Source organism: Camelus bactrianus, chromosome 9, assembly GCF_048773025.1.
Source record: "Camelus bactrianus isolate YW-2024 breed Bactrian camel chromosome 9, ASM4877302v1, whole genome shotgun sequence".
In the NCBI taxonomy this organism is placed as follows: domain Eukaryota; kingdom Metazoa; phylum Chordata; class Mammalia; order Artiodactyla; family Camelidae; genus Camelus; species Camelus bactrianus.
In genome coordinates, this window is record NC_133547.1 from 49,221,065 (window position 1) to 49,243,719 (window position 22,655).

The 22,655-nt window shown below is 45.6% G+C and overlaps 1 protein-coding gene across 1 annotated transcript in view; it reads left to right on the forward strand.

Annotated features, from left to right (window-relative positions):
• Positions 1-22,655, forward strand: part of COTL1 (coactosin like F-actin binding protein 1) — a 41,661-nt gene that overhangs the window by 17,186 nt on the left and 1,820 nt on the right. Inside the window, exon 3 of the mRNA XM_010967805.3 lies at positions 7,622-7,779. Within this exon, the coding sequence (XP_010966107.1) occupies positions 7,622-7,779 (158 nt within the window). The remainder of the gene's footprint in view (positions 1-7,621; positions 7,780-22,655) is intronic.

The following is a 22,655-nucleotide window of genomic DNA, read 5'->3' on the forward strand; positions in this document are numbered from 1 at the left end:
TGTATGCCCCTCTAGCCTGTGGCAAGTCAGAAATAGAGAGGGCCTGGTAGAGGAAAGCATTTTAAATTTGCCTGTAGAAGCTGATGCTTTTGTCTGTAGAGTTCTGTCAGAATCTATCCCTCAAGTTATTAACTGTAGGCCCCCGCCTTCCTTGTTACCCTGTTAGCTGGATGAACTCTAGATCATCCTTCAAGACCCAGATCAAACATCACCTCCTCTGTGAAGCCTGCCCTAATCACCACCCCCCAGGCAGAGTTCATTTCTTTCTTTCATGTTCCCATATGTATTGTGATACCTCATGGCTATGGTACCAACTTCATTGTATTCACACACTGGTGTTTGGTTTTGTTTTTTTTGCCCTGCTAGATTGTGTATTTTTTGAGGGTTGAGATTGTGTCTTATTCAGCAAATTCACGAATTGCAACAAATGTTTGTCAAATAATTAACCAACAGCATTGGAAGAAAGAGCAAAGTTATAAAAAGTGGATACTAGAATGCCAAGCAGTGTACACCAAGGGCATCTAGGGCTCAGGTAATCAGAATACTTCAGTGTCCCCAGAGTGTCTCACTGTCGATGCTGCAGTGATGGCCTCAGAACCTCTAGGAACTGGTTGTAACCATTCTTCTCTAAGTCAGAAGGTGGAGTCTGGTATAACACACTGACTTCCATTTAAGGAAGTAAAAGTAATCGTTAAAAGAAAGGATCTGGTGCTTTGTCACTGGGGGAAAACTTTCACTATATTGATAATCTGGGTCTCCAGATCAGCCCATTCCCTGAAGTAATCATCTTTCTTTACCTCAGGGTATCCTGCACTCCATTTTCTCTTGTTCTCTGTCAGACTAGGGAAGCTGGGTCATTCTGTGTTTATGAAAATTCAGTGAGGAAGGAGTCATCTGGGAAGTCTCCTGCTTTGAGGAAGTGGTGGGACAAAGAAGTAGTCTGGATAGACAGTGTGATCTCACATACAGTGACTCGGTTCATATCCATGTGTACACATGGGCTGTAGATGACATAAGGATATAAAATCTCTCTTCTTCCGTTACAAGGAATAAAGAATGTCTGCTGGTTTTATTCCTAGGATAATGAGTTTTCTTTATTTATTCATTTATTTATTTTTATATTTTTTTTCTGGGAGGAAGCTAATTAAGTTTATGTATGTATGTATGTATGTATGTATGTATGTATGTATGTATGTATTTATTTATTTATTTTAATGGAGGGACTGGGGATTGAACCCAGGACCTCATGCATGCTAAGCACACGCTCTAGCACTGAGCTATGCCCTCCCCTCACTTACACATTTATTTTTTTAAATTGAAGTATAGTTGCAATTGTGTTAGTTTCAGATGTACAGCAAAATGATTCATTTATACATACATATATATGTATTCTTTTTCAGATTCTTTTCCATTGCAGGTTATTACGAGATATTGCCATTGGATATAGTTCCCTGTGCTATACAGTAGGTTCTTGTTGTTTATCTATTTTATATATAGTAGTGTGTGTCTGTTAATTACAAACTCCTAATTTATTCCTCCTCCCCAAAGTTCTCATTATTTTTTATACTTTTAAATATTTTGTGTAAATTTTTGAGTGGGACAGGAAGATTTTTTTGTTTCACTAATCAGAACAAACAAGAAAAGTCACTTTGAAGAAGAGGGAGAGAGTGACATGGGGCCTTTCAACAATGATAGCCCTCCCTTCAAGGGAAGGACTGGCTCCTTTAAGCCTCAGACCTCAGTCACCTCTGGCCCCCACAAGCCCTCATCCTCTGTGTCTGAGAGAGCGGACATTTTCCGCTTCCCTGGTCCTCATCTGTTGTTGCCTGGGCTCCCCCATCCGCAGCCCACTGGAAGTGAGTGAGGCTGTGACTACTGTCCTGCTGTCCCCCTGCCCAAGCGACAGGATGTTTGAATTCTTTCCCATTTCCTTTCATGCCCCCTCCTGGGAGCTCACTTGGTGGAGGCTGACAGCTCAGCTTTTTGGTGTGTGGGTTGTTTTCTTCCTTACTGAACCTTGTTTGCTTAACTTCTCAGGGTGTCTATATAAGGTAAGGTCAGCTGCAGGCGAGCTGCAATCCTGCCCTGTTGTGCTCTGGGGCAATTTCCTGCTGTCTCCTTCCTCGTTTCTTTTGTCTTGCTCTGAAGTTCAGTGTTGGGTGGAAATTATAAAATGATTACTTCTCTCTCTCTTTTTTTCTCTCTGTTGGTCAGCAGATATGTATTGGGCACCTCCTGTGTGCCTGGCACTGTGGTTGGTGCTGGGAAAATGGCAAGATCTGGACAGATCTCAGCTAAAAGATCAAAAAGACAGGTACCCAGACCTCCTGTAGAACACAGGGAACTATATTCAATTTCCTGTAATAAGCTATAATGGAAAAGGTTCTTGAAAAAAGATATATCAGTATGTATATATACAACTGAATTGCTTTGCAGTACACCTGAATCTAACATTGTAAATCATCTATACTTCTATGAAAAATAAAATTAAGAAAAAAAAGGACATGCAACCAAAGGTTTACTTAAGTGTTATTAGGGAGTTTACTTAGGTTTATTTAGGTGATGGACGCCCGCCCTCTTATATTTTGCTTGTTTGCACTTCTAATTATACTACACACAGTATGTGTTCTGTGTGTAATGAAAAAAATTGTTCAAACCATTTGCAAAAGTGTGAGAAAGCCTCACACTGCTTGGCCCATGACAGATCCTCAGTCTCCTCTGGGTTTTGTCCTCCATCCAGTGCCAGCTTTGGGAAAGGGCAGAGGGGAAGACCAGGGTCTTTTAGGGGGCAAAGGCAAGGGTCCTCGATCAGTGTGGATCCTGTGTCGGGGTCACTGTGGTGAGAATACTGAAAGGGACTAGTCAGAATCTGCCCCTTGGTGATTCTGAGCCTCAGGAGACTTCAAGTCTGGGTGGGAGGGGTGGAGGAGAGCAGGAAGTCCTTGAGAATTTGGTAAGGATTATGTGCTGTTCCTAGTTTTTGGGAAAATTATTATTAGAGCAGCTCATCTTGGTGGCCTTGGTGATTCCACAGGAATCTGATTCCCCCTTTCTTCTTCATCCCTATTCTCTTGCCCTTGGGTCATCTCCCAGTCTTTGTGTCATTCTGTTTCTTCCTCCACATCCACTCCCCTACTCTCCCTCCTTACCTCTCTCTGTTTTCCTAAGTTGCTCTCTCCTTTCCAGCCCTAGACAGAGAGCTGGAGGAGGGAAGAGAGGGGTGGTAAAAGCAGTGGATAGGAGCAAGAGAGGAAATGCAAGGATGAGGAGGGGATAGAGGAGGGCCTGGGGAGGAAGGGGCTGCAGAGGAGAAGACACCTGGTGAACAGAGCCGGCATTTTTGAGCGCTAGCTGAGAACTTTACATGCAATGACTTTACACTGCAAATTAACTTCCTAAGTAGATAAAGGCGAGGAGCCTTGAAGAGAAGAACAGGACTTTGAGCCATGTGGTGTCTCTGGGTCCAGGTGGATCCTTAAGGCTGTGGGATTGGTGGGTCCAGGAGCTGTTAGACACTGATAATCAGTCATTGGTCTGTGATGAGGCTTCACAGACCAACCGAAGGGCCAAGTTCTTTTGAGAGTGGACTTATATTAACTCCCTATGAGGACCAACTTTTCATGAACAGGACTCTCATTGGGTGGGAAGGGGAGGGTGTCCACAGCCCTGAACTGGGAGCACCTAGCACCTAACGTGTAGTCAGCCTCAACACTGAGCCCATAGCGGGGGCCAGAAGGAGTGAGCAGTGGTGTTGACCATCCTCGGAGATGGGGTTCCTAACCTCTGTCATTGGTTGATGGCTCCCCCGAGAGGGGGCTCTGTGGTTTTGTGATGCATTTGGGACTCCTTGTTAATGATGGCTTATGTCAATTGAGGGAACAGAAAAACTCCCTGTTATCCAGCAGCTCTTTTTCTAAACACAGCTCTCCTCTGTGGGACTGGGGGAGAGAGAGTCTCTGGGGGGACAATCCCGATGGTCTTTGGCGGTGAGATGCTTAGGAACCACACTTAGATGCTTCAAATTCTGTAAATTTCAATGTTGAGGAAACAGACCATACCGGAAGCTCCTTTAGGCGATCACTTCCTTAAAATAAAACGGTGGGGATGGGGAAGTGGGGGTGGGGCTGAACTCTGGGCACTTTAGCCCACAAGACCTTTTGTCTCGCCCACTTTCCTGGCTGCTAGGGAGCAGGTCCTCTGAGCTGAAAGCCCCATCCTCACCTCTTCTCACCGCTTCCGCTAGGTTAGTGGTTCTTGGGTTTTGGAGGCATCAGAATCCCCCCCAACCCCTCCCGCCCCCGCCCGAGGCTCATTCAGACTGACTTCCCACACCCCATTTTCCAGAGTTTCTGAATTCACAATTCAGTGAGTTCCTGGGCAATACTGTTGCTGCTGGTCCAAGGACCATACTTTGACAACTGCTGCTATAGACATAACCAGTTTCCATTGGGCAGGGAACCAGATGTCTGGCTCCAGATCACTTCACCTCTCTGAGCCTCAGTTTCTCCATCTGTAAAATGGGATTGTGAGCCGTGCTGACCTGACACAGAGGTCAGGCTGAGCAAATGGGCAGATTGTAAGTTCTTAGAATGGCGCCTAGCACGTAGGAAGTGCTCAGTGAACAGCCTATTGTCTTCAGGGCCCTCGCTGGTCTTCTCTGTGCCCACCCCAGTGCTTAGCCCTGGGCTTAACACAGAATACGTCCTCAAGAAATACTCATGGGACCAGCAACTACATGACTGTGTGCACCTAGGAGCGCCCCTACTTTGAGACCCCCGGGGGTGAGCATGGTTTGGAGGGTACAGGAAGGCAGCAGGGAGGCTGGCAGGAAAGACCTCTGAGGGTCGTTTCACCACATGGCTGGGAGAGGAGAACAGTAACCATCCCCATCAGCCAAGCCTTACATGTCAATTTTTTCCCCCGTTTAATTCTCACAGCCTCCTTATGAGGTAGGTATTTGACCCGTTTTGCTAATGAGGAAACTGAGGCTTAGCGACATCTGGGAATTTGGTCTCGCCACAGAGCTGGTACAAAGTGGTGATGAGTATCTCAGGGATTCCAGGACTTGGACTCCACCTGGACGCTGTAGACGGGGGTGTCAGGGTGAACTGTAAAGGGAGCAGCAGGTGTAGGTAGCTGTGCTGAGGGCTCTCACAGAGGGAGCTCAGGGTTTCTGTCCCCTGGTGTGAGTTCTGGGCCCGGCTCCTTTCACTGGCCCGTTGGGGACCAAGTGGCACCACGAGGGTGACAGTAACCTCAAGTACTAACCTTCTTCTGGCCAGTTTTGCCACCGTAGTGTGTGTGCCCCCACACGTACATCCACACACATGCAAGAACATGCACACACATGCACCTGCAGTACAAGTCACCCCCACATACTCATATACACGCATATGATGGAGTTTAGCTCTGCCTTTCAGGTGATACACCCCGTGGACATCTGCATTCCATCTGCCTCGTTTGTTCAGAGGAGGGAAATTAGCCTCAACCAGCGATTCAACTAGAACTTCCTCCTGCACTGAGCAGTTGGAGGTCAAATGAGTTTAGAACCTGCTTCAGGATGAGCGGTAGAGAGGTCTGTGTGGGCAGCTGTGAAAATGTTACTGAGACGAATACGTTTTTCATCTCAGACCTTCAGCTGACTTTTTGATGTCTTGCCAAATCCTGAGTGGCAAACATTTGTAACCATAACATGACTTGTGGATTTTCAAAAACGTCAGCAATCTTCCTGGCTGGATAATTTAAATACAGTTCTGGAAGGTCTTAAAAGCCAAGTTGCCCGCATCCTTGAGGGTGGAGGAGAGACTTATGGTGCGTTGTCTTTACCAGGTCCTGGGCTGGTACTTGAAACGCATGGTTTTTAACTTTCCCACATGGAGGCTCTGGCCAGCGATGGGGCAGTTGGGATCCAAGTGTGGTCATGGGAACCCAAACATCCAGGCTGACCAATGAGGAAAAGGGAAATAGAGTGGTTGCCGTGGAAACAGACCAGGGGTTCTTTCCCTTGTATTGTCTCACATTAGCAAGTTGGGAGGCATCTGATGTGTGGCCCGCCTCCCGCTCGGGTCAAGGCTGCAATTTAATTAAACACTTTGGAGCTGGTTCTCCTGTTCCTCCAACAACACTACTCAAAACAGTGCGCTGGCTTCCCAAACACAGCCACGAGTGCCGGGAAATGCTAGGGAACAAAAAGGCTTCTCCCCCACACTCTCTGTCTGCACCAGCCATGCATGGCTGCGTGAATTTCACTTCCTCAGCCCTACCAGGCACATTTCCTGTGTGCACTCCCCACCTGCAGCTCCGCCCTGTGGCTCAGGCTCCAGGGAGAAGGTTCTATCATTTCAGTCCAGGCGGATTTCAAAGCGTCCTACTTAACCTTCATAGTTGACAAATGAGGGAGGTGTAAAATCACCTCAATTTGGAAAAATCCCAACTATCCATCAGTGGTTAAATGGATGAACAGAACAGAATGTGGTCTATCCATACAATGGAATATTATTCAACCCTAAAAGGAATGAAGTACTGATCATGCTACAATGTGGATGGACCTTGAAAATATGCTGAGTGCAAGAAACCAGACACAAAAGACCATATAATGTAGGATTCCGTCTGTGAGAAATGTCCGGAACAGGCAAATCCAGACAGAAGGCAGATTAGTGGTTGCTTAGGGCTGGAGGGAGCAGGGGTGAAGAGGGACTGCTTGGGGGGGAAGGGATTCTTTCTGGGGTGGTGCAGATGTTCTGGAATTAGAGGTGATGATTGCACAACATTATGAATACACTAAATGCTGCTGAATTGTATGCTTTGAAACAGTTAAGATGGTGAATTTTATGTTGGTTGTGTGACTTTTAGCTCAATAAATTTAAAAAAGGACAAAACTATCACCCCATTTACAGATAAGGCCGCCGAGGCAGAGATGTTTGCGGATTAAGTCAGATTCCCTGGGGAGTAGGAGATGGAGCTGACATGGTCTCTTGTCCCCTGGACTTCTCCTTCCTGACTCCTCGTGGCCTGCCAGTCACCAAGCATGTCAGTTTGGCCTGTGAAGTGTCCCTGAGACCTTTCTTCTCTGTCCTTATGGCCTTGTCACTCACTGACCCCTGTGGTCAGGTCCCAGGCTGGGTGCCCATCACACTCCCATGGCTGGGAGGGGGCAGTGCCCCAAGGGAGAGGGGCTTGACAGATATGCCTGAAATGTCCCAGACCTCCCTCTGCTTCAGGCTGGCTTCATTACCTTGGGCACATCACTTGACCTCTAAGCCCCATCTACCAAATGGTTCTTTGGATGTCAATGAAGGTGACAGTGATGTCCCCATGGCCCACCTCCCAGCACCTTTACGAAGACCCAATGAATAGTAAAACACAGACTGAAAGATGCTGTGATTATGATCTGTTTTCTTTAAGAAATGACTGTCATAGAGTCCCTTGGCCTGGATCTAGAGTTTGAATCAGAGTCTGTGGCCTGCCGGGACTGTGACTCAGCTCCCACAGGCCAGATGGTTCCCCATCAGACGGGGTAGCTTGTGGTCCAGGGCACCCTCGTGGCTCAGAGACCCTTCTGGGGATGTGGATCTGGGGTGTTTTAACCGAGCACTGTGCCTTCCTTTTGCCGTTGGTGCAGATGATGTCCGATTATTTGCCTTTGTGCGGGTCACCACTGGGGACGCAATGAGCAAGAGGTCCAAGTTCGCCCTCATTACATGGATCGGCGAGAATGTCAGCGGGCTGCAGCGCGCCAAGACCGGCACGGACAAGACCCTGGTGAAGGAGGTCGTGCAGGTAATTGTCCTTGTGTTCTTTTAGGGCTGGGGTAGGGGGTCATAACCTATAAAGAGTCACCATTCAGCAGGGACACAGCAAGGCTGGGTTTGGCTCCTTGGTCTCTGACTTTGAACATGTGCTAAATCTCTGAACCACTAGCACCGCTGGTGACATGTACCCCAAATTGTTTTCAGGGTGTGGGCTAGGAAGTAGGTTGCTGCATTTGCGATCCTGACCATTGAATACCAGAAATGTGGTGGCTGGAGTCTACCTTTTTGGGTGGGGCAGGAGAGGGTGCTGGAGGGATGACCAAAATGATGCCCCTATCTGACTGGGTGATAGATGACTTCCAATGGTGGCCGTGAAGACCCAATGGGAGAATTCATGAGTGCCCTCTGAATAGTGTCTAGCATGCAGTAGGTGTTCAATAACACTTTTTGAATGAATAAATGTCAACCATATGAACACCAGTAGGGTTTTGATGGCCACAGAATAACAGGCTATGTCAACCATGGTGCAGTCTCCTAGCCTGGGTAGCTGGGCCCTGGCCTTGGCTGACTTATACCTGTGTCTCTGTTAGACTGAAAGGAAGAGGAAAAGGTGGGTGTCCCTTTGTGTATGAACAGTTCTGCAGCAGTCTTTATTTTAAAGTCCACCCCCCCCATTCTGGACATAAAAACTGACACTATCACAAACTTCCAAAGCAATTTATTTGGGGCTAGGACATAGGGTCATGCTAAGGAAAAAAAAAGCAAAACCCCTGAATTCCAGAAAGATAAACCATGGAATAGAGGTGAACAGGAGAGTTTTTTCCTTACCAAAGGGTTCTCCATATTGCAAAAGGATTTCCCCAAAGCCAGGAAAAGGAGGTGGTAGTTAACATACATAGGGGTTCTCTTTGAGGTGATGAAAAGATTCTAAAATATTCTAAAATCTGTGGTGATGGTTGCACGTCTGTGAATATACAAAAAGCATTAAACTGTAAGAAATGAAAACAAAATGCACATACACGCAAATCGGCTCTATGCAACATGGTATCCTGGCTTGGCTCCTGGAACATAAAAAATGATGAAATCGGAGTGAAGTCTCTCCTACTTCTGCATGGCTGTGGTCACACCCTGCAAATCATGCCCTAATCAGTTTCTTCCTTTTTTTTTCTTTTCTAACATAATTTCATAATGTATGTGGCTGCAGAGTGTGGGAATGAATGCTCTTCTGGCGGCCGAGTGTCCAATTTCACAAGTGCACTGTGATTCCTGAAATTTTCCCTGGTGTTGGCTTCTTGAGTTGCTTCCAGTTTTTATTGTTATAAATAATGTTCTAACCAACATTTTAATACCCGTAGCTCCTTTCTCTCATCTACTGGATTATTTCTGTAGAATATGTTTTCAGGAGGTGGGGTTCCAGAGTTAATAGGGGTAGCAATCGTTTTAAAAAGGTAGAGATTGTCAGAGAAACTTCTAAGGGTTAGCACTGTGCCTGGGACATAATAGATGCTCAATAAATGTGTATTCCTCTGCCTAATCAGCATTACCAGTGAACACGGCTGTTGGCACCCTTCCTAGCACAGGCATCCTTACTTTGGACGGCCATCCACTTGACCCCATGGGCTGTTTTTCTCCAAGGCAGTTGGGGTTTTAATGGTTAACCGACTTTCAAGGGTCTCCTTTATGGTGGCAGTATGGAAAATGCAGAAGAATTGCATGTTCATGGCCAAAGGTCCCCCGCTGAACTCCACCATCCACACTTAGCCCTCTTGTTGGCCAGCCTGGTGTGGCCAGGGACACAGAGAACACAGGGAGAGACTGTTTGCTGTGGCACATCCAGTGGGGGCAGTCTTTTGAATCCCGCAGAGTGCCTTTTTTCTTTCCATTTTGATGACTGTGGTGAAATACAGCAACATAAAATGTTAGCTGTTTAAAAGTGTATAGTTCTGTGGCGTTAAGTCAATTCACAGTGCAAGCATCACCACTGTCTGAAAGTTCCAGAACTTCTTTATCATCCTCAAGGCAACCCTGTCCCCATTAGCAGTCTGCAGTTCCTTTTAAATCTAGACCTCTTCTCAGTTTGGTTAAGTGGGTTAAGAGGGTGATTTGGAAAGGTAATTCTTTGATAGAAAGACTCCAGTTGTGAGCATTGGTTATAATTCATTTGTTTGCAAGCTTAAATAAAATTGCAGCAAAGAGGGGAATTGCTTAGCTCTCTGACCTGGGAAGTGCAGGGATTGTTGAATCTAAGGCTGAAGCATTATCTTCTTTTCATCTCTCTTTTCTCTTTCCTCTGGGTTTGGCCTCAGATGGGCTCTGTGCAGCAGAAATTGTCCAGGTATAGTGGTTCTTCTGGGTCTTGATCCCTGGGGAAGAGAGAGCCCTCCTCCCTCAATGTCAATCATCCCCTTAAAAGGACCCAATTGGCCCAGGTCACATGTACATCCTGTGGGGCAGGGAGGTGGAGGCCTCATGACTGGCAGCTCCAGATTGATTCCACTTGTTAAAAGAAAGGGATGCTGATAGAAGAAAATCACAGATGTCCGCTTTGGTGGAGAAACTAGGATGCTGTCTTGACCATGTCCACCTCTGCATTTAAAAACGTTTATTACCTGAAGCTATTACAAGACCTCATATTTATCCTCCAGTTGCAGATACAGCCATAAATTTATGTTACAAAGGGTCAGTTTTGCTAGCATAATGGTGTCTTTGGACAGTCACTAAAATCATGCTGGTCCTCGCATGTCAGTTGTTCTCTCTGCTTGGTAGAAACTCAGAACAGATGTCTCTAAGGGGTCTCCAGATGGACCACTCTGGATTCCATGTCTTGGGGACAGGATCACATCCCCAGCTGCCTTTTACCATGATTTCCATGTGAAGAATAAATGGATTGAGTTTTAGTTAAAGATTATTAATAAATCCTGGGGTTTTATCATAATAAAAATATTATACATATGTATAAATACATCCTTATGCTTCATGTGAAACATGGAGAATATAAATTAATGTAGAGACAGTTAAATCAAGAAGGGTGAGTGTTTTTTAGTGAAGTTCAGTTGATTTACAATGTTGTGTTTCTGGTGTATAGCATAGTGATTCAATTATATATATATATATTATTTTTCATATTATTTTCCATTATAGGTTATTATAAGATATTGAATATAGTTCCCTGTGCTATACAGTAGACTTTGTTGGTTATCTATTTTATATATAGTAATGTGTATCTGCTAATCCCAAACTCCTAATTTATCCTTCCCCCTCTTCCCCCTTTGGTAACCATAAGTTTATTTTCTATGTCTGAGTCTGTTTTGTAAATAAGTTCATTTGTATCATTTTTTAGATTCCACATATGAGTGGTATCATTTGATGTTTGTCTTTCTCTGAGAGAAGGGTTGGTCTTTACGCCACCTGCCTGCCTGTGGGCAGATCTCTCTCCCTTCCTGGGCCTCAGTTTCCCCATTTAGAAAATGAGTTGGATGAGTTGATTTGCTGTGTGATATTCTGTTTTGATATATTCTGAAATTTTTTCTTTCTTAAAATGGGGTCCTTTGTTTATGACAGCCCATTAACCTTATTTTTTAATTAAAAGATTTTTTTTCGTGTTACCTTTAAAGGAAGCTTATTTTACTTCATCAGACAAAGAGACGATGCGTAGTGCAGTGGTCCGGGGGGAAGCCTTTTGAGCCAGATGGTGTGAGTTCAGATTTCAGCCCCACCGTTGGCTGTGTGACCTTGGGCAAGTTGCTCTCTCTGGGGCTCAGTCTAAAGCAGGGCTAAGCATAGGATCTACCTCTTGTGAGGGGTTTAAGTGAGCAACTCTAAGGCAAGGGCTCAGAACTGTGTCTGTGAAAGACCCAGAAGTAGCTGTCTTTGCTCCCAGCTTTCCTGTTTAGACACCACCAGGATGCACAGCTTTCTGCGCTGTGCCGTGTTTCCCTGGGAGCTGGTCGGTCCACATGCTAAGCGCTGGCACTGGCCTGAATCTTGTGATTGAACCACCCTGCCTAATTGTCTTGCCAATGGCTTGGACCAGAGTCACATCCATCAGCAGCCCTGGAAGGTCCTGGCCTCACCTCCTCTGGCCTCTGCTGACTTCAAACAATCCAAGCCTCCCCTGTGACCTGCTGGCTGCATAGGTGCATCAGCCTGTGAGGAAACTGGGGTCCAGAGCCATGACAGGACTTGCCTCAGACCCACAGCTAAAAAGCAGCAAGTCCGGGCCTGGAGCCCAAGGAGTTAAAGTCAGCAGGTTTGACTCTGGGTGTCTTTAGTCTGAATTCAGAGCCAGGCTGAGCAACTGAGCTGCATCTGTGGCTGTGGAAAAACAGAACAAGAACAGCAAGGCACGGGCAGCAGAGGGTTGGACCAAGGCAGGCTGGGCGTTGATGACACCCGGACTTGAGCCCCAGGAATGTGCCGCGTGGACAGGGTGCAGGGAAGTGCCCGGCTGGTGCCGGCGACACAGTCCCATTGTCCTGGCGCCTCGGCAGGATTACAGGGACAATGCAGTTCCCCTCTGTTAGAGACCTGCCCGCGCCGGGCCGGGCTGTCTCGATTTAGAGCAGACTCGGTTGATGAAGCATCGTGCTGGCCTTGCAGAATCGCTTTTTTCACATAATCTTTTCATCTATTTTTTTTTTAAATGGAGGTACTGGGGGTTGAACTCAGGACCTTATGCACGCTAAGTATGCCCTCTGCCACTGAGCTCTACCCACCCCCCATCTATTTTTTATTTTTTAATATCATATGAATGCTCAGGGAGCCAGGTAACCAGAGGTACATCTCAGCTTTCAGCGCTGGGAAAAAGAACAGCAGGGAACGTTTGCTCCAAGGAGATGTGGAGGTGGGGATGAAGGGCTGTCAGTAACCACGTAGAACCATAACTGTAGTCTGTATTCCGATGGCTTTGGACCCCCAGGAGCAGAGGCGGCTTACATTCTGGACCCCCTACCACCCCGAGGGCCGGGACCAGATGTCCTCTCTTCTAGAAGGATCATGTTCGTGTATCAGTGTGGTAATAAGATGAATAATGAGTTTTAGTGTGCCCCTACCACATGCCCAGCACTTTCAGGGACTTGCCACATAGTCAAACCATTTATTTTTGGCAACAAGGCCAGTTCTGTCATTATCTCCATTTTATTGACGAGTTGCTAGGACCTGGGGAAGTTGGGTGAGTTGGTTAAGGTCCTCAGTGCTTGCAGACTGGCCCGAGGGCCCCAACTCAGTCATTTCACCCCTCTTCCTTTTTCCCCAAGTCCTCTAGCACCAAGCAGAATGTTCTGAGGCCACATGCATTTTGGAAGCTCTACTTTCATAGACTCACATGGTGTATTAAAGGCCCTGAGAAGTTCTGCAGGAAACAAACTTTCTACATTTATTTATTTATTTTTAATCTTTTTTGTTTGTTTGGTTGGTTTTGGTTCATTTTATTTTTTGGAGGAGGAGGTAATTAGGTTTGTTTGTTTATTTATTTGTCTTTTTTTTTAATGGAGGCACTGGGGATTGAACCCAGGACCTTGTGCATGCTAAGCACGCACTTTACCATTGAGCTGTATCTTCCCCCTATATTTACTTTTAAATTTACTGATCCGGTGCTCAATCTTCCTTGATAGTAGAACCCCCCTCCCCTCTTTTTTTTTTTTAAACTGGAAACTGAACATCATTGCCCAGTGCTTATTTAAAAAAAAAATGCTGCTGTGTCAAATGGGAAAGATCATGGGCTTAAGGAGTAAAACCCAAGTCGCTATTTCAGCTCTATCAAATTCTCACCCTAGGACCTTGGGCAAATAACTTTATCTCTATACTCTGCTCTCACTTACGAATAAGAGACTGTTCATTTTCATAGAGCTGTTGGAAGGATTAAAGAAAAGCAAAGGATGTGAAAAAGTTTCCCCTTTTGGTGACTGTTGAACTCCTATTCATCCTTCAAAATCCTGATTGTTTACTCCATTCTCCTACCAGCCTCAATCAGAATTAATTGCTCCTTTACGTGTGTTTGTACTATGACCCAAATTTCATGAATTATGGTTGTGACCCTAGAAGGACCATGCCCTCTGTATTTGGTAGTACTCCTCATACTTAGACAAGTACTAAAACTGAAAAAAATCAAGAAACGAATGTGTTCATGTTTGCGTGTCTTGGCTGTGTTCATGTCATGGCTCTAGTCTGCGTCTTATTCTTTGTATATACCTAGGACAGAAGCTGGTAAATGTCAGTAACTTCTCTTTGGGCTGAATTAAATTGTGGAAGCCATTTACACTCAGGGAGGGATTTGGGGGTGGATTGGAATTTCCAGAGGCTCTGCTTTTGTTTCCACGGAAGGCAGAGGTGAGAGCTGGTTAGGTCAGCAGGGAGAACCCACGCCCCTTGGCCTAATGAGATTTACGGGGCTGCTGCTTCCGCTTGCAAAGCTCTGCTGCTGCCGGGCCCTTGGGGACCAGCTTAGACGCTTCATTCCTCCTTAAAGGGTTTTAGCTGTTTGTTTTTACGGGGAGTTTTATGCTTCTTCAAGCCCATGGTTCATGAAAAGTCCTTTTATTCTTCTCAGAACCAGATAAGGCCAAGGTCCTGGCAGGAGGGCTCCATCGCACATGTCATATATTCAAAATACAAACCACCTGATTCCAAATTCAAAGCTCCCATACAGCCTGTGATGGTAGTGGTGGTGCCGGGGATACTGTGTGGAGGGGCCGGTGCTGTTATTACACCCAATACACAGATGGGGAAACTGAGGCTGAGAGAGATGTGTCCTGAGGCCAAGGTTAGTGTTGAGACAGACTCCAGATGATGGGGATCAGAGATGCCTTTAATGGTGGGGAGGGCAGTGGGGAGCCCTGTGGCCACGTCTGCAGTCCTACTACCAAGTGGTTAAAAGCCCTGGGGAGAAAGAGGAAGATGCCCACACCCTGAGCCCAGAGGGTAAATGGAAACTGCTTTCACAAGCCAAGAGCTCTGCCCAGTGGGCTGTGGTCAGGTGCCCGTCACTAAACCCTAGGTGGGTCCCACCCTGGATCTGCTGGCCCTGGTGTGGTGCCTGCCGGGTCACCCGCCAATGCCCAGCAGTAGTCCTCCTGATGCCCCACGTAGTGATACCTGACACTGTCAACAGCTGACAGTTTCCAGGCTGTGAGGATGCCAGATTAGAACATGTGCAGGTCTTCACAGAAGGAGCCCAAGCAGGAAGTCCAGGCAGGTCCCCATGGGTGACATGCACACCCATGGTGCTTGTGGGGGCTGAAGCCTGTCTGCTCGCTTTACCTCTGGAGTCTTTCACATTTTCCCTCCCTCCTTCCCACCCCTTCCATTGTCGTGCTCCCACTTTTGTCCTTCTCTTGTCATAGTTTGTCCCTGTACATCCTGCCCATTTAGAGTCCCTCCCAGAACAAGCGACAGGCTCTCTGTTCTCCCCATTCGTTGCTTCTCCCAGGGCGTTGTAGTTTTGACAAACAGTTCAAACAAAATTAAGGAATTAAATGACAATCAGCCACAATCCTCCACCCAACACCGTGATTTTCGTGAATTCCCCTGGAGCCCTGGCCACGTGGTACGTGTTAGGACAAACCTGCTTAATCATAGCAGAGGTACAGTGTGTGTCCTTTCACTTAACATTTCATCAGTGTTTTCAGTTTCCATAATTTCAGTGGCTGAATACTGTTCTGTTCAGTGAATGCAGGATTACATGTGCATGTGTGTGTGTGTGTGTGTGTGTGTTCACTTTCCTAGTAAAGACCTCTTGTGAAGTTAAATGTGGGTTTTGGTCCCAGCCCCACCACACACTCACCACTGTGTGTGTGACCTTTTGCTGCCTACTTCACTTCTCTGAGCCTCAGCTTTCTCTGAAAATTAGAGATGATTATATCTAACTTCTGGAGTTGTAAAAACTAAATGAAATACTGCATATCATAAGTACCTGCTATATATGAAGTGTTCAAAGTAGACATGATTCACTCATTTACTCATCTTTTGTTGGGAAGTGGAGGTAGTCTGGTATTTACTGACAATGAACATCTGTGAGTATACGTGTTGTAATTGTTAAAAGATTCTGTTGAATTATTTATTTGGGAAAAATTCCCCAAAGTGGGCATCACCAGGGAACAAGAAATGCTATGTACAATTTCCATCAGGCAGAAACTGAAGTCCTAAACCTGGATTTGGTATTGTTTGTCAGTTGAGGGATAGCTGGGACTCTTTGGAGGTCTGGGTTAAGAAGGATTCTGAGGTGAAATCTGGACTCAGTGGGGAAAGTGCCATGATTGATTTGTGATGTCTGCCACAGATACAGGAAGAGAGAATAGAGTTTGTTTCCCACATTCTTACCATCCCTGATCTAGATAGAGCTATAGACAGAAATCAGGCAAAGGGGAGTCAGAGCTTCTGTAAATGTTCGTGGTCAGGAAAGCAGGGGTCAGAATCCAGGCAGTCACCCAAATGCTAAAGAGGTGGGTGGCCCTGCAGGGGTCAAGATTCAAGGCATATGGACAGCTGCCCCATTTGGTTTGGACCTAAACCTACCCCAGCATGCAACAGGACAGCATGCCTTCCCGCCATCCGTCTATGTTGGGCAACTGCCTTGTGTCCACTCAAAATGCCACTGCAGGCCTCTCTCTCATCCTTTGTCTTCTCCCTAGTAAAACATGGTTGTGTCATTTGTGACCTGTGCCGGTGAGGCAGGTGCCTGTGTTCCCAAATCTGTCAAACACTAGGCCATACCATTTTGATCTATTTGTTTTTCCCTTGTCTGTGATGACTCATACCAGTTAAAAGAACCTGTCCTTTCCGAGTAAATTACACCTTGCTGGAAGAATTTTGAAAAGCTTAGTCTCTGAGGTGCTGTAGAGTAGTTGTAGGAGGGAAGGTGTAGGGGGCCCAGGAGGGGCTGGCAGGTTTGCTGCTGTGCATTTTCATCTGGCTCGTGTTTCTTGAAGGGTGCCTTTTCTCCTTGCAAGATGCGGGCTGCTGAGCACTGACTGTGTTTCTTCAGCATGCCAAGGTCTTTGGTTTATAATTAATCTTTGCCCACTTGCGGAAAAGATACATTATCGTGGCCAGCATGTGTCTTGTCCGCCCCTATCCCACCTCACATATGTGGGAGGGGAGAGTCTATCCCCTACTTTTTTGCAGGAATTTGGGACTGGCCTGAAGCTAGCACACAGCCTTTCTTTGGAGAGCCATGCTCTAATCCCAGAGTTGACTTTTCTGTGTCTGATTCCCCATTGCTGCTTGGCTTTGGTGTCCAAGGTGGAACTTTGTCTCACATGATTTGGAGGGTTAAGTGCAAATCTGTGGATGGCTGGTGGGGAAAAGACTGGCAAAACCTGTTGTCAGCCCTTCCCTTACCAAGGTAGAAACCAGGGCCCAGAGCCATTGACTGCTTCCTTCAGGGCATTTTAGAGCCCCCTGCTTCTCTTTTTCTGCCCTTAAACTCTCAGAGGGACCCCTATCGACTGGATTTTCATTTCCCAGGGCCTAGGAGAGTGTCTGGCATATAACAAATGTTCAGCAAGCCTGTATGTATTGGAAGAATGAATTGCATTAGCTCTTACTGTTTTTGGATACAATGAAGGTCAGTCACCTTTCCCCCCTGGCCCCACTTTGTAGAAACGTACATTTCTGGCATCACAAACTCCCCACTTACTTTTTCTTCCCAGACTTCCCTGCACCCATGTTCTCCGCGGAGGGTAGCAACCCACCATAGTCCTAATGTTCTAGGTAGAAGACCAGACACTCCTACCCTGACATCCTCCCTCCCTGTCCTCCCAGGGCTAACCCTGTGCTCAGCTTTTGGGTGGGAAGCTGGATTGCTGTCTCCTTTCTGCATGGGCGAGAGGAGCTGGTGTCACTACCTTGGTTATTCTGAGGAATTCCCCAGATTTCTCTTCTTTAAAAAGTAAACAGCGGGGATGGAGAAATCTGTGGGTGAGAGAAGAGGAACAAGCCACTCCTTGTGCCTTCACTCTGAGTATTTCAGAAAACTTTTTTTGGGGGGTGGGGAGGGGAGGTAATTAAGTTTAATTGTTTATTTATTTATTCATTCGTTCATTCATCTTAATGGAGGCACTGGGAATTGAATCCAGGACCTCGTGCATGCTAAGCACGGCGCTATACTACTGAGCTATACCCTCCCCGCAAAACATCTTTATAGCTCAGACTCCTCTAACACCCCTTTGAGAACAAAGGTAACCCAGGATCATTTAAAAATACTACCTAATCATTCTTGAGCACTTCTTCTGTGCTAAGCACAGTCATCAGAAGCTCATAACCAGCCTAGGACATAGGTTCTCTTATTGTCCCCACTTGCAGATGAGGAGACTGAGGCTCAGGGATGGTAAGTTTCTGGGGAGGGTCTGCAAATGGACAGCTGTCCCTACTTATATTCGGCACAAACTACTCCCAGCCTGCTTTGGGACTGAAGCTGGGGTTTAAACCCAGGCAGTTGGGAGCCATCTAAAAATGAGATAATTTAAAACCAAGGGTAGGAAAATACTTACACACTTTTTAAACCAAGCTTGCAAATAAATTCTTCACTATATACAGAGCCCCAGGTCCTAACCCCACTCCTCCTCTAGAGGCGTCTTCCTTGGAAGCAGACCGATGTCCATTTTATGTCTTTGAGTCATGAGCTGAAATGCAGTTGAGAAAAGTCACAGGGACAGAATGTGTCCTGAACTTGATTGGTATGTGTTTCCAGACCATCTTGGAGTTCTATTTAGCTGGATGGAGACTCTTTGAAAAGTCCTGCCCTGGTGAAAAAGGGAGAGACAGGGTCTGGAGGCAATCAGCCAGGGGCACTGAGTTCCTAGGCATGACAGAGAAGATCTTTCTGGAACCAAAGGTGACAGTGCCCCCAGTCCGGCACATTTTGCTTTGAAGTCTTCGGCATGTGGCTTTGGCAGCATTAAGGGTATGACGGATGCTGGCGTGGGAGGCATAGGCAGCCTGGAGCAGCCCACTGGGTGGGATGCAGAGGATGCTGAGGAGAGAGGACCTGCCCCCAGGGCCCTGCCTTGAGGCTGCTGTGTGTCCTGGGAGGGATTGCCTCCCCTCTCTGGGTCTCTTGCTGCTTCTTTATCAAATGAGAGGGTAGGGGGTGAATGTTGGGGTTTCAAAGGCTCTTTCAGCTCAGTTCCCCACATCCCAACCTTTTTTCTTAGCCAAGGTATAATTTACGCAGAGGAAAACGCACATCTTAGGTGCAGAGCTTGATAAAATTTTTGAATTGTAAAATTTTGAATTTTTGAACATACCTATGAATCTATTGCCCAGATCAAAACATGGAACATTTCCAGCCCCACCTCCCCCACTGAAGACTGCCCCTCCCCGACTCAGATCAGCTCTAATGTTTTGGGATTAATGATTCTCCTTTACCAAGCGCGATATTCTTTCAGACTCTTTCCTGTTCTATCTAGACCTGGGCTGCCACTGGCAACGTGTGGCTGCAGAGTAGAGGAGGTGTGCCTTGTCAACCCTGCTGTGCCCGAGAATAAAATACACACCAGCTTTCTGAGACTCAGTGTGGAGAACACAATGTAGAGATTTTACTAATGGTTTTGTATATTGATTACATGTTAAAATGACAATATTTGGGGTGTAGAGTTCGATGAAATACTATTACAGTGAATGTCATCTGCTTCTTTTTTTCTTTTTTCTTTTTTTTAATTGAAATATAGTCAGTTACTATGTGTCAATTTCTGGTGTACAGCATAATGTTTCAGTCATACATATACATACATTAAATATTTTCGTATTTTTCATTATAGGTCTTTTTTGCTTTTTTCAATGTGGCTACTGAGAAAATTTTAATTTCCCTATGTGTTAGTGTTGTTCTGGGCCCTGACAATCTCCTTTCTCGCTGGAATTCGGCATCTCGCATCTCGTAGCCTTCCGTGTTGCCTGCCTCTGCTCCAGGAGGTGCTGGGTGGTGCGTGAAGGGGGCCAGGGACAGTGACTGAGAGTGTGGAGGTGAGAGTGTGGCGGGGAGGTAACCTGCTGTGTGCAGATGTGTTCTTTGTGGTTTTCTGCACAGGTGAATCCTTGCAGACCCCTCAGGTCCCGGGTGTTGTTCCCAGGTCAAGGTCTTGACTGTCCACAGAGCTGTTTTTGGTCTGCTTCTGCCTATTTTTGAACACTCACATTTAAGCCCACTCCCCAGAGGTGTTGGTTCCTCCTTTGTCATGTGGAAGGCCTACTATGTGAGGACCCTGGAAGGAACAGAGGTGGAGAAGTGTACATGTCATTTTGAGTTGTGTTTAGTTTGACTCAGACCTTTTGGGGACTTTTTGCAGAGTCCACACCCTGTAGGGAAGCGACATCTCACCTTTGAAGCCTCTGCTCCTCCCCAGCCCCGCATCCTGTGATGGGGAGGCCCATAGCCAGCCACCTCCTGCCTGCCCTCTGCAGGGCCGGGGCGGGTTCACATAGTGGGGGTGGGTGAGGTTTCTTTTCTGTATACTTCTGTTTCATAGAATCATTTTTTTTGGCAAATCTTTTGGTTTTAAACATGTCTCAGATGTATAGGACTTGGGGCTTTTTTTTTTTTTTTGTACTTTCAGACATAGGTTTTTGTTTTTGTTTTTGTTTTTTTAGCTAATATTGTTCATTTACATTTATTGTTATGTTACATCTTACTGGGTTCTGCTATCCTGATTTGCTCCTTTTGGCTATAATTGAATTTCTCAGCCTTGTGGTTTTCAGGTGGACTGTGCACAGCTCCAAGTGCACTTCGATTATGGATTTCTCAGACCTTATCAAACTTCTTAACCCAAATTGTCTAATGGCTAACAGACACAAACACCACTTGTTTCTCTAGATTGCCTTATATAGCTATCATGGGGCAGAGGAACTTTGGACTTCCTTCTATGGGCATCTTGAGCTGTGGGCCTCCTCTTCCTCCTGGTCTATACTCTTCACTCCTCCCTCTGTAGCTGGGGCTCAGGTTGAGAAGCACGTTACTTCTGGGTTCCCCTTTCTGGCTGTGCCATCCTGCTTGTGTTCACTTGTGTGCTGATGACGTACAGAGACACTCAGTAGCACAGCATGGCAGACTGGGAGTAGAAAGGATTGGAAGGATGCTTAGTCATCTGGGCTACTTACACAATCTCTCCAAGCACAGCCCATGGGTCTTATCTTTGAAAAAAAAAAACTGATAGACTAAGGGAGGATCAAGTAAGAAAATGTGTGAGACTGTACCTGGCACATATTAATTGCTTGATAAATATTAACCCCCCATTTCCTCCTTGTTAGTTTTCTTGATGGCTTGGCATGGTAGAGGTTTTGTCTTAATGCTGTGAAACTTGACCTTGAGAGCTCTCTTGGTTTAGTCATTCTTTTTTTTTTTCCCTTAAATTGACGTCAAATTCACATAACATAAAATTAACCACTATTTAAAAATATACAATTCAGTGGCATTTAGTACATTCACTATGTTATGCAGCCAGCCACCCCTATCTAGTTTCAGAATATTTTCATCACCCCTAAAGGAGATGGCGATGCTTTAAAGAAGGCTAGCTTTATTGGGGGAAGGTAGAGCTCAGTGGTAGAGTACATGCTTAGCATGCGTGAGGTCCTGGGTTCAATCCCCAGTACCTCCACTTAAAAAAAAAAAAATAAACCTAATTACCCCAAAAAGAAAAAAAAAAGAGAAGGCCAGCTTTAAAGTCAGCTGGACCTACTAGCTGTATACCCTTGGGCAAGTGTCATAATCTTCAGCATTTATTTTCTCTTTACAATAGAAATAATATTGATCATTTTGCAGGACTTTTAAAAAAAACACAGCAGCTTTATTGAAGTATAATTTACATACCACAAAATTAACTCATCCTAAGTGTACAATTCAGTGATTTTTAGTAAATTTACACAGTTGTAAATCCACAACTTGTGGTGTGCTATCACCACAATCCAATTTTAGAGCATGTCCATCATTTTCTGTTCCCATCTCCAGCTCCTAGAAACCACAAATCTACTTTCTGTCCCTCTGGATTTGCCTTTTCTGGACATTTCCATATAAATGTAATTATGCAATATGTGGTCTTTCATGTCTGGCTTGTTTCACTTAGTATAATGGTTTTGAGGTTTATCCCGGCTGTAGCCTGTGTCAGTACCTCATTCCTTTTTAGGGCAGAATAATATTCCATTGTATGGATAGACAATGTTTGTTTACCCATTCATGTGTTGATGGGCATTTGGAATGTTTACACTTTTTGGCTGTTAGGACTATATGTGTTTACAAGTGTTTGTGTGGACGTATGCTTTCATTTCTCTTGAGTAGATCTCTAGGAGTAGAATTGCTGGGTCATACTAAAAGGTTGGAAGAATTAAGTCTGCTAATGTGTGGCAGTGTCTGGTACACATAGATGCTTAATAAGTGGTGATAAATGTTTACCTTATTTCCTTGTGGTCTTTTTTTTTTTAATGTGGATGATTTTCTGACCTTCTAACTTGTTATTCATATTTTGGCAATTTTTTCTGTATTCTTATCTGTCCCTGTCCTGAAATTTTCCTTGTTTATGGAAGTCTTGTGATGCATGTATTAAAGTAACTCTTGATTCTTCATGGCTTAGGGTTATTTGATAAGTCAGATCACTTGCTTCACTCATTCACGCCACAAGCATTTATGAGAGCCACATGTGTGCCAGGCTGGTGGGGTTTCATGGTTGAAGCTTGTGCACCTGAGAGGGCACAGTGACTTTATCCATTTTGCTAATCTCTATAGCTCCATCACACAGCATGGTGATTGTTGAATGAACACAAACAAATCTCCTGCCTTCTACTAAATGAGTATAGCTGAAGAGCCCAGAACTTATTTCAGTGTGTTCAGTGCCCAGGCTGATCACTCAGACCTGGGACCGGAAGCCCTGCATCTCTACGACTGGGGGACTTGGGGGTGCCTGAACCTAGCACCAGCAGATG